This window comes from Aotus nancymaae, unplaced genomic scaffold (genome assembly GCF_030222135.1).
Source record: "Aotus nancymaae isolate 86718 unplaced genomic scaffold, 86718_ANA_hifiasm-v0.15.2.pri h1tg000021l, whole genome shotgun sequence".
NCBI classification, from domain to species: Eukaryota; Metazoa; Chordata; class Mammalia; order Primates; family Aotidae; genus Aotus; species Aotus nancymaae.
This window is the reverse complement of record NW_026988433.1, coordinates 8,022,614-8,034,738: the sequence shown is the minus strand read 5'-3', so window position 1 is coordinate 8,034,738 and position 12,125 is coordinate 8,022,614. Positions and strand designations below refer to the sequence as shown.

The 12,125-nt window shown below is 53.6% G+C and overlaps 1 protein-coding gene across 3 annotated transcripts in view; it reads left to right on the top strand.

Moving 5' to 3' along the window:
• AACS (acetoacetyl-CoA synthetase) overlaps positions 1 to 12,125 on the top strand; it is an 82,187-nt gene that overhangs the window by 19,496 nt on the left and 50,566 nt on the right. For all 3 annotated transcript variants that reach the window (XM_012447161.3, XM_064379579.1, XM_064379580.1), the window contains exons 4-5: positions 2,901 to 3,014; positions 7,568 to 7,665. In XM_012447161.3, the coding sequence (XP_012302584.2) occupies positions 2,901 to 3,014; positions 7,568 to 7,665 (212 nt within the window). The remainder of the gene's footprint in view (positions 1 to 2,900; positions 3,015 to 7,567; positions 7,666 to 12,125) is intronic.

The following is a 12,125-nucleotide window of genomic DNA, read 5'->3' as shown; positions in this document are numbered from 1 at the left end:
GGGAGGCAGAGATTGCAGTGAGCCGAGATCATACCACTGTACTCCAGCCTGGTGAAAGAGTGCGACTCCATCTCAAAAAAAAAAAAAGGAAAGAAAAGCGATGATCAATCAGGAGCAGAATTTTTGCATCAAGAGTAATGGTCAAAGGATAACTTCTGTACTGTAGAAATTATCTTCAGATCATTTTCCTGTACCTTCGCGACACTGAGTCTTACTTGCATTGGTTATCTTTCCATGTCACAGATTACCTGAAAGCCATAGCTTAGAACAGACATTTCTTACCTCCCAGTTTCTGTGGGTTACAAATCCAGCAGTGACTTAGCTGAGTGGTCACTCATCAAATTGCAGTGAGGACACATGCACGTTGCATCCACGTCTGTTTCCTGGAAACACACAGATGCACATGGCATCCACGTCTCTTTCCTGGAACCACACAGATGCACGTTGCATCCACGTCTCTTTCCTGGAACCACACAGATGCACATAGCATCCACGTCTCTTTCCTGGAACCACACAGATGCACGTTGCATCCACGTCTCTTTCCTGGAACCACACAGATGCACGTTGCATCCACGTCTCTTTCCTGGAACCACGCAGATGCACGTTGCATCCATGTCTGTTTCCTGGAACCACACAGATGCACATGGCATCCACGTCTCTTTCCTGGAACCACACAGATGCACGTTGCATCCACGTCTCTTTCCTGGAACCACACAGATGCACATAGCATCCACGTCTCTTTCCTGGAACCACACAGATGCACGTTGCATCCACGTCTCTTTCCTGGAACCACACAGATGCACGTTGCATCCACGTCTCTTTCCTGGAACCACGCAGATGCACATGGCATCCACGTCTCTTTCCTGGAACCACACAGATGCACATGGCATCCACATCTGTTTCCTGGAACCACACAGATGCACGTTGCATCCACGTCTCTTTCCTGGAACCACACAGATGCACATAGCATCCACGTCTCTTTCCTGGAACCACACAGATGCACGTTGCATCCACGTCTCTTTCCTGGAACCACACAGATGCACGTTGCATCCACGTCTCTTTCCTGGAACCACGCAGATGCACGTTGCATCCACGTCTCTTTCCTGGAACCACACAGATGCACGTTGCATCCACGTCTCTTTCCTGGAACCACACAGATGCACATGGCATCCACGTCTGTTTCCTGGGACCACACAGATGCACATGGCATCCACGTCTCTTTCCTGGAACCACACAGATGCACGTTGCATCCACATCTGTTTCCTGGAATCACACAGATGCACATGGCATCCACGTCTGTTTCCTGGAACCACACAGATGCACATGGCATCCACGTCTGTTTCCTGGAACCACACAGATGCACATGGCATCCATGTCTCTTTCCTGGAACCATACAGATGCACGTTGCATCCATGTCTGTTTCCTGGAACCACACAGATGCACATGGCATCCACGTCTCTTTCCTGGAAACACACAGATGCACGTTGCATCCACGTCTCTTTCCTGGAACCACACAGATGCACATAGCATCTATGTCTCTTTCCTGGAACCACACAGATGCACGTTGCATCCACGTCTTTTTCCTGGAACCACACAGATGCACATAGCATCCTCGTCTTTTTCCTGGAACCACACAGATGCACGTTGCATCCACGTCTCTTTCCTGGAACCACGCAGATGCACGTTGCATCCACGTCTCTTTCCTGGAACCACGCAGATGCACATGGCATCCACATCTCTTTCCTGGAACCACACAGATGCACGTTGCATCCACGTCTCTTTCCTGGAACCACACAGATGCACATGGCATCCACGTCTCTTTCCTGGAACCACACAGATGCACGTTGCATCCACATCTGTTTCCTGGAATCACACAGATGCACATGGCATCCACGTCTGTTTCCTGGAACCACACAAATGCACATGACATCCATGTCTCTTTCCTGGAACCACACAGATGCACGTTGCATCCACATCTGTTTCCTGGAACCACACAGATGCACATGGCATCCACGTCTGTTTCCTGGGACCACACAGATGCACATGGCATCCACGTCTCTTTCCTGAAACTACGCACATACATGTTGCCTCCACGTCTGTTTCGGGAAACCACACATGCGCACTGCACCCACATGCAAACTGCATCCACATCTGTTTTGTGGAACCACACACATGAATGTTGTTTCCTGGTGTTGCTGGTGTACTGTAGTTATGGAGGATGTAACCACCGGGGAACCCGGGTGAGGGGGACATGGGACCTCTCTGTACTTTCTTTGCAGCTTCTTGTAAGTCTGTAATTATTTCAAAATTTTAAAAAATCCCTACGATTATAATCAAAGGATTCTTCAGTTAATAAAAACATTTCCAGTAGAAAATCTTATTTTTTAAAAATTTATTTTGAGACAGGTTCTTGCTCTGTTGCCCAGGCTGGAGGTCAGTGCTGTGATACGGCTCACGTGATCCTCCCACCTCAGCCTCCTGAGTAGCTGGGAATACAGATGCGTGCCATCATGCCTGGCTAATTTTTACATTTTTGGTAGAGATGGAGGTCTCCCTCTGTTGCCTGGGCTGGTCTTGAACTCCTGGGCTCAAGCAGTCCTCCCACCTGAGCCTCCCAAAGTGCTGAGATCATAGGCCTGAGCCGCTGCACCCGGCCTAATAGAGAATCTTCACGCAGCACATGTTGTTACTGTGTTTCCTCGGCTGACTCTCACACAGCCTTTCCTCTGCGTGAAGTTGAGTTGACCTGTATCTTGGCTTGTGTTCCCTGCATCTGTTTACCCTGGGTGTGGGTTAATAACCTGCATTAAAACAGGTGGGATTTTTCATTCATCGTCTATGGCTTGCAAACTTTCTTTTTGCGGTGGCCTGTGTACAATTTACCCTTTTTCTCTTCCCAGGGGAAGGCAAAGAGGAAATTGTGAAGGTGACTTTTGAAGAGCTGAGGAGAGACGTGGCTTTGTTTGCAGCAGCAATGAGGAAAATGGGTGTGAAGAAAGGAGATCGGGTCGTTGGTTAGTATTGTGGGTGCTGGTGACAGTTTGAGGGAGGAGATCAAGCTAGAGTGGGTAGTGTGACGGTCAAGACAACTTTTGGCCGGGCGCGGTGGCTCACGCCTGTAATCCCAGCACTTTGGGAGACCGAGGCGGGTGGATCACGAGGTCAAGAGATCGAGACCATCCTGGTCAACATGGTGAAACCCCATCCCTACTAAAAATACAAAAAAAAAATTAGCTGGGCACGGTGGCACGTGCCTGTAGTCCCAGCTACTCAGGAGGCTGAGGCAGGAGAATTGCCTGAACCCAGGAGGCGGAGGTTGCGGTGAGCCGAGATCGCGTCATTGCACTCCAGCCTGGGTAACAAGAGAAAAACTCCGTCTCAAAAAAAAAAAAAGACAACTTTCGAACAATGGGGAGTCCTGTCATATTACCTTGTGGGACTTGGATTCTGCATGCAAGACAAAAAATAGATGAAGGAAAATCGCTGAAAAATTACCCTGCTCTGCGAAGGCAGGAATTTGCTTTGCTTTGTCCCAGAGCCTAAAACCATTCCAGGAACATCAAGGGATTGATGTTCAGCATTAGTTTGCCGGATTCAAACCATTCAATATTGGTTTGCCGGAAGAATGAAGGCACCTTTACGAGTTAGCCCTGCAGCCAGGCAGGGCAGGAAAGGGTGGTCCGGGCAGCAGCAGCGGCCCATGCAGAGGCCTGGGGACAGCTAACGGGAGGTGTCACGGGGTCGTGGGAGGTCTCATGGGGTCACGGGAGCTCTGCGGGGCGGAACATGGAGTGCAGGTGCCCAGGTCTCATTCCAAAGGCCTCGCCCACCTTCTGCTCTGCCTCGTTTCCTGAGGTGCTGGCCCGTTCTGACCGCCCCTCAGAGCCATAAAGCAAGGGAAGTAGGAGCAAAGAGCAGGCCCCACCTGAGGACTGTTCTGGAAGGAGCTGGGGCTGGAATCTGCAGACCCTGAGGTGTGGCTCGTCCTCCCGCCTGGGCAGGGCCCCTCCTTTGTTCCCTGGGGTAGCAAGTGAGGATTTCCCACTAAGAACTACTTAGGTGTTTTTCTTACAATTTTCCTTTCCCCCTGGCTTCTGGACAAATGTAAAGGCCTGTACATGGACCTGTTCTTTGCCCCAAGCAACTTGTTAGTGAATTGAGATGCAGGCAGGTGTGTACATGGGGATGAGCAGGTGCAGACGAAGGTGATTTATCTTCCAGTGCAGCCCTGGTGGTGAGGGCTCCCGACTTCCCTCCCTTTCCCCTCCACATTATGGGAGAAGGACCGCAGGAGGCGGGTGGCAGGAAAAGCCACCGGGGAGGGGCTTGGGCTTTAGAGCCTTGGTATTTGGCACAGGCGTACCTCCCCGAGGGAACTTACTGAAAATTGCAAATTACTTTTGCAAAAATCAGCTTGTTTGCAAAGAGGCAGGAGGAGCTGGGTGGCCTTGTCTATGAGTGCAATAAACGGCTGGACTGAATCCTGTGCGTCAGGCCCCTCCCCTGCCCTGCCTCCTCCTGGAGTAACAGGACGGGGCATGCAGTTAGCGCCCACCAGCTGCCTCCTGTCTCAACCCTTGGTGGCCTGTTCGCCTTCTGCCTGTCCTCGGGGTTCACCCTGGTTCGTCGGGGTTGCTGCCCAAACATTACCTTCTCAGAGGCCGTACCTGGTTAGCCTTCGAAAAGTACCTGACGCTCTTCCTGCACCTGCTTTGTTTGTAGCCCTCATGGCTCACTTGACATTTCGGGGATCCTGTGTGTGCACATGTGTCCTCGGTACTAGAGGGCAGGGGCTTTATTTTCTCCTCACGGCTGTATGTTACTTTGTAAAGAGTGCCGGGCCCCAGGCAGCGTCTAAGAAGTGTTTATTGAATGAATGACTGTGGGAATTGGGCTGATGATCAGAGCAGGCTTTTTTTTTTTTCTTTTTGAGACAAGGTCTCACTCTGTTCCCCGGGCTGGACTGCAGTGGTGTGATCGTGGCTCACTGCAGCCTCGAACTCCTGGGCTCCAGGGGATCCTCCCACCTCGGTCTCTTGAGTAGCTGGGACTATAGGTACGTGCCACCATGCCTGGCTAAATTTTGTATTTTTGGTAGAGACAGGGTCTTGCTATGTTGCCCAGGCTGTTCTCAAACTCCTGGATTCCAGTGATCCTGCTGCCTTGGCCTCCTAAAATGTTGGGATTACAGGGGTGAGCCACTGCATCCAGCTGCAAAGCAGGCATTTTTGAGGCCGAAACCTCACTTCTTTTGGGTTCTTCTTGGTCTGATTTAATCTGTACCCTTTTAAGGTCTTGCATAGGAATGCAAAATGTTCTAGTCTCCAGTTTTTTTCTTCCCTCCAATTCTCATTTTTAAAAATCTCCTTTTGAAGCAAACATTTCTGAGCGAAGGAAAGATAGAACAGGTTACATTGGGGACAACCAGGGTTCCTCTGGGCTGTGCTTTCTTTGAGGAGATGCCTGCTCCAGTGCCCTGGACCCTTCAGAGTTGAACTGGTCCCCTGTTCCCCAGACATTTTGTGGGTCTCAGTTGGATACCAATTTGGCCTGATCACAGTTACTAGGATTTGGGACTTTGAGTTTCCCAGAAAACACTAGAAAATGATTCTGAGGATTAAATGGGGTTGGGTGCTTTAGAGTCTTCAAAAGATGGAGTTAAAGCTGTGCCTCGCTCTGTTTTCCTTTGTCTGTGAAGTGGTCCCCAGGGTTAGCGTATGATGTGCCGCAGAAGGGCCGGCTCCTCCCCAGTTGTCAGCCGCATGGAGTCAGTTGGTTACGCAGCCTCCCCTGGGCACCGAGTCCTGTCCTGCCCCTGGGGCTGACAGTGTTGAGATGCTTCAGTTGACACTCAGCCAAGTCTCATCTTCGAGGCAAACTCAGCAAACGCCAGCCATCTGTCGGATGTGGTGGAAACCCATGGGGGTGTGACCCCTGCCCCTTGGATGCTTATGGCCCAGCCGGAGAAACTTGTGTGAATCCAGACAAACAGAAATACCCACTGCATGGGGGAGAAGGAGAGACAAAGGGAGCCGGCCGACCAGGGACCCCTGGGGAGCACCTGGGCAGCTGCGCCTTGCTCTGAGGAGGCCCCTTTGTCTCCCGACTGCCTTCTGCTTGACTGTGCGGGTCCTTTCCTCTGGGATGTGCAGAGCGATCTGGTTGATTGATCATAGTCTCTGTGACTGTGAGGATTCCCTGCTTCTGTTGTCATGAAAGCCAGCCTGCTAGGGAGAGGGCCAGAGGACCTCTGCCCCGTATAGGCCTGACTGTACTGCTTGTGTTCTTCATTCTCTCTCCTCTCTATCCATCCACACAGCCATCTCTTAGTCCACCTGTCCGTTCATCCATCCATCAACCCATCCATCAACCCATCCATCTACTCATCCATCATCCATCCTTCTTTTCACCTACCCATCCATCCATCATTCCTCTATCTTCCAACCATCATTTACCCATTTATCCACCCATCTTCCATTTTTCATTCCTCATCCATCATTTATCCAACCATCCATCCAACCGTCTATACATTCTTCTCTCCATCTGCCCGTTTACGTATCATCCATCTGTCCATCCATTCATCTATCCTCCACCCATCATCTACCTATTCATCCATCCATTCTCCATCCCTCATACATCATCCGTCCAACTATCCATCCATCCATCCGTCTATACATTCTTCACCTACCTATTCACCCATCATCCATCTATCCATCCATTTATCTATCCTCCATCTGGTACCCATCCATTCATCCATCCATCTTCCATTCATTATCCCTCATCCATCATCCATCCATCCATCCATCCATCCATCCATCCTTCTTTCCTTCCATCCATCCATCTGTCTATATATCCATCCATGTGTTTCCATTCATCCTTCCATCCATCTGCCAGCCAGCAAATATCTGAGGACCCTTGCTGTGCAGGGCATGGTAAAAGGCATTTAGCAAAGCAAAGAACAAGACAGGCAAAGTCCCAGTCCTCATGTGAGAACCAGATACTAAATGACCAGTTACACAGGTGATTATTCATTTGCAGTTACAGTCAGTTTGGTGGTGAAGAAATGCAGTGTCCTTTGCAGGTGACTAGTTGGGGGACTTGAGTTCACAGGGTTATGGGCAAGATGGCCTTGGAGAAGGCTGCTCTGATGAAGTTTCGTTTGAGTGAAGAGCTGCAGGATGAGTGTACACTGAATGGAGGTGGCTGGTGCGCGTGGAGGTTTTCAGCAGATCAGACAGCTGTGCAAAGGCCCCGAGGCAGGAGGCGATTAGGACAAGTGAGGAGCAGGAAGAAGGCTGCTGCAACCAGATCCCAGGGAGGGACAGGGAGCAGAGGGAGGAGAGGCCACAGGGTCACTCTCATCAGAGCATGGAGAATGGATTGCAGGGGCATGGTGGGCAACAGGCAGTTTAGCTGCGCGGGGGAAGGTGGTCATGATCCTCAGGCAGTTCAGGGCCAGCCCCCCTCTCCCACGCTGGCCCTGGCTCTCAGAGGAACCTTTTGGACGCCTGCTGCCTCCATCTCACACACCCTGAACCCAAGGCTTCTTCCTGTGTCCTCTCCACAGGTTATTTACCCAACAGTGAGCACGCCGTCGAGGCGATGCTGGCCGCGGCAAGCATCGGCGCCATCTGGAGCTCCACGTCCCCGGACTTCGGTGTGAATGTGAGTCAGGGTCTGTGGCAGAGGGGGCACCCCGTGCCCTGTGAGCATCCTGGGCAGGGGCAGTATGGGTGGAATTCCTGGGGAGCTGGACAGCAGCGTGAGCCCAGCGGGAGGAGGTGGTGTTGCAATGGCCTCTATGGGGAGAGAAGGAGCCAGAAAGACTTGCGTCTGGTTCTTTCTTTTTTTTCCGAGATGGAGTCTTGCTCTGTCGCCCAGGCTGGAGTACAATGGCACAATCTTGGCTCACTGCAAATTCCGCCTTCTGGGTTCAAGGGATTCTCCTGCCTCAGCCTCCCGAGTAGCTGGGATTACAGGCGTCAGCCACCATGCCCTGCTAGTTTTTGTATTTTTAGTAGAGATACGGTTTCACCATATTGGCCAGGCTGGTCTCGAACTCCTGACCTTGTGATCCACCTGCCTCGGCCTCCCAAAATGTTGGGATTACAGGCGTGAGCCACCGTGCCCCGCCTGGTTCCTTTTTTCAAGTGGTCCTGACGTTCCCTGCCTGCCGTGTTCATGGAAGACCCGGCAGGTGGCGGGTGCAGCAGCCAGTGTTGCTAAGGTCTAGTAGGTCACCCCGTCTTCTTTACCTGGGCGTTAGTGGCCACATGAGGTTTGCTAAGTGTACGTCCTCTGAGGACGGTTTTCTAGGTTTGTTCTGAAAGTCCTGCTCACATAAGTTTCCCGGGACCTTGCCCTGTTGGTTTCTGCTGTTTCCAGCCCCTTCCTCTGGACCTGTGCTCATGTTGTGTGTGTGTGTGCGCGCGCGCGCATGTGCACCCTGGGAGGGCAGCCTCTCTGTCCCCAAACTGCCCCAGGGTGTGTCCAGCTGCCCAGAGCGGCCCAGGCAGGGCCAGAAGCATGTGCTGATCCCCGCTGGGGACACCTGGCCTTTCGGTTCCTCCACGGGGCGAATGAAGCAGCTGCAGACCACGCCCCAGCCAGGGCCCTCTCCTGGCTGCAGAACCTTGGGCGTCAGGGACCCTCAGGAGCCAGGAGACCCTGTTAGAGGACACATGGCGTCCGTGTCCCTGACCGCGCCTCCTGGTGCCAGCTGCATCTGTTCTGGGCCGGGCCCTGCGCCGTATGTCAGTCCACAGCAGCAGCTGTAGGCATGGCCGCCGGCCCTTTAGAGCTTAGTGCCTGGCGTTGGCGTCTGTGCTTGTCCACAGGCGAGGCTTTTTGGGTGTGAGCTTAGAAACCGTGTCCACTTGGAGGCTTGCTTTGTCAGTAAGGTTTTGGAGGAGGAGTCTCCTTTCTCCACACCACGGAAGGAGAGATCAGACGCAGGCCTGGAGGGGTGAGACTGGCCGGCTGTGCATCAGGCCTCTGCACCAGCCCGGCTGATGATAGAGCCCTGCTGAATTCGGGGAGGGCGTGGCCACCCTATAGATCCAAACTCGTGGCTGGATGGCTGTGCCCTGCCTTCTGGAACTTTCCTGTGTTCTTTCCCAGGCCATCTCACCCCAGGTCAGCAGGGACTGACCTGAGGCAGAGACTCAACCTGTGACCTCTCCTGTCCCAGGGCCCTCTGTGGGGGCTGCCTGGGCTGCTGGGGCCAGCGGTGTCCTTGTGGGAGGGTCTGGAGGGGTGGGGGGTTCCTGGACACTGTTGCTCTCAGACCCCTCAGCCGACCTTGAGCCATGCTGTCCAGGGCAGAGGGAAAGGCCCCAGGGCGATGCGGCAGGACCCCTGGGTATGCTCAAGGCTGGGCGGGCTGGCTGCTTCTGCTCCACGTGGCTTCCTTGATCAGTGTCCTTGGGCAAGCGCCCTGGTGTCCCCAGAGGGGGAATGTCAACAATGGCAGTGCAACTTCAGGGAGCCTGTGCAGACGGCAGGGACCACATTAGTGTGGATTCAGGGACAGGGTGTGACCCTCCAGGCAAGCACAGTAAGCGTTAGCTGCTGTTAACTAGTTGGGAGAGGGGTGCATTTTGAGTTAAACTGTGACTGTTTAACCTTTTGTAAATGGGTTGTGAGAGGTTGGGAGAGACATGTGTGGCTGGGGAGTGACCATGGCTTCCCAAGGCTGGAGTCCCACCCCTCTGCCCCTGGAGAGGTGATGTCAGAGCTCCTGGAATCGGCCTTTGGTGTCGTGTCTGGAGCCAGCGGGTGGAGAGAGGGAGAGTCTCTGACTCCACGTGTCTGCAGCGGCAGGGCTGGCCCCCAGCCCGTCCCACAGCTGCTTCCAGCCTCGCTGGGTCATTGTCCTATGCACATGTCACTCCCTGCTGACTCCCGTCCAGCAAGATCTGCTCGTCCTGGCAGGACCCAGGAGGGATGCATGGCTCTGTAGCAAACATGGTCTCTGGGACCTGGCCGGGATTGGTCCAGGGTTTTATGGAATCACAGCCTCCCGGAGCCACCTCTGGAGCGGGAAGTGCTGGCCGAGCTGCTGGGTGCACTAGATGGCAGCATGGCTCTGCTCACCCTGAGGCTCCCCCGGCTTCTGGGAAGAAAACAGTCCCAGGCCCTGCAGCTGTGTCTCAGGTCAGAAAATGACAGGGCCACCTACCCTCCTGCTGAGATGCTTCTCTCTGTCCCTCATTTTGCTAGTGTCCGAGGTATAGACTCCATCCTACTGGAGACGGGGGCGTGTGTGTTGTGTATTACTCACACTCGAAGTGAGATCCAGCCATTGGCAGGGAGTCCGGCAGCGTTTGGCGGCTTCATGGCTAGCATTATTGGGCTGTGCTCCCGGCTGCGTGCACCCGGCATGGGAGGCCCTGTGTGAATGCCACGTGGCATAGCGCTTGGTGCCACACACACCTGGACACCTGCTGTCTGAGTTGAGTAAGGACCTGGCACGGGTCAACTGCACCAAAGCCTCTGCTCACCCTCCGTTTACCATCCTTGTTCGGGGGCCAAAACTAACAGGGATGAACTCCTGGAGTTGCTGACGAAGTGGGGCTGGAACTGAGCCGAGGCTGACGGGGTCTGGGCTGGTGGATGGTTCCCTGCATCGGTTTGCAGATCTCTGCTTTAAAAAGAGGTCCCGTTTTTAATTTCCGGCATCACCATGTCAAGCTTCAGATGGTGCCCCGTTTTCGGTAAGGGGCGCTTTTCAGAAACTGCAATGAAATGTGAATATCTTCCCCTTGGAATCGTGTTTTCTGTTGCTTTGAAATCATATTTCTTTGAGTCACAGAGAACATTGTAAAGGGAAATTGCCATTCTCCATGGACTTCCGGTCTCTGTTGATGGAGTCCTACCGTTGTTGTTGTAGGTTCACGCGCCTGCCCACTGAGAGCTCCTTGGCTGGCTGCGCCGGGTGCTGAAGGGACCCTCTGCTGCAGAGCCACAGACCGCGGTGGGCTGGGCAGCCGTCTTTCCTTGATGACACTGGTGGAATGCGTTTCTGGCTCCGTCACTCCCTGTGCTTTACTTCCACCCGGTTCCGGGCTCTCTCCCACCATTGCCCACCTCCCTCTGCCCGCTCTCTGCTGGCTGCCTGGGCATCTCAGGTTGCCTTACTAATGCTTTTGGGCTCAGAGGACATCGCCAGGTTGCGGGGGGTGCTCTGTTCTCAGGGTTCCCGACCTTTCCAGCCTCAGCAAGATCTCGAGGTCCTGAGTCTTTTGATGCCTTCGGGTTTTTTGTTTCACTGTTTACCTTTGAGCCTTTGCCATCTTCGGAGATGCCAGGGAAGGCCACCCTCTGATCCCTGCACACAAGAGGGCCCAGCCTGCCTTCAGGTGGCCGTGTGTGTGTGTGTGTGTGTGTGTGTGTGTGTGTGTAAATGGGGCAGCCATTCTCGCTCGCTCTGGGTGGCTGTCAGCCTGATTCAACACCGACTGTTCGTTTCAATGCTTGATTGGTTGCTAAGCACCGTATTCGGGTCAGACACATGTTCATGGGTGTGTTTGTTTTGTTGCAACATGAAAGCATCCTCGAACAGCTCTCCTGGGCCAGAACAGGCTGACAGCTGGTTTTGATGCTCGAGATCTTGACCCCAGCTGGCCCAGCCAGGAAAAACTCAGCTGTGGCAGAGGACTCCTGAGTCTTTTCGTGGGGGTAGGGCCCAGACCTCTGATTCAGAGACACTTGTCTTTGTAGCCTGATCACTGTCACTGTGCCTGGGGTCCTGTGGCATGTGAGCCCCAGATCACTGGCAGGCTCGGTCCTTTCACCCTGAGATCGTTGTCACCCTGTACTGGGCTAGTTCTCTGAGATGCCAGCTTCCGTGTGGAAACTCTCTGCTGACCTCTGGGGTTTTCCCTGGCTGGCTTCCTCTGTTTCCTCCCTGGCCTTGGGCTTCCTAGCAGGTCTTCCTCTGGGCCCCACCCCACCTGCCCCTGCTTCTTGAACTCTGTGTCCTCAGTTCAGAACAGCCTCTCCTCCCTCCCACCTACCTGGCGGGACCTGCTTATCCTTGACACCTGGCTTAGGTAGGAGATGCCGTCTCCAGAGGCTTTCTGGGTTTCCTCCTGTTCCTCCTGATGCAGTCTGCTGTGATACCT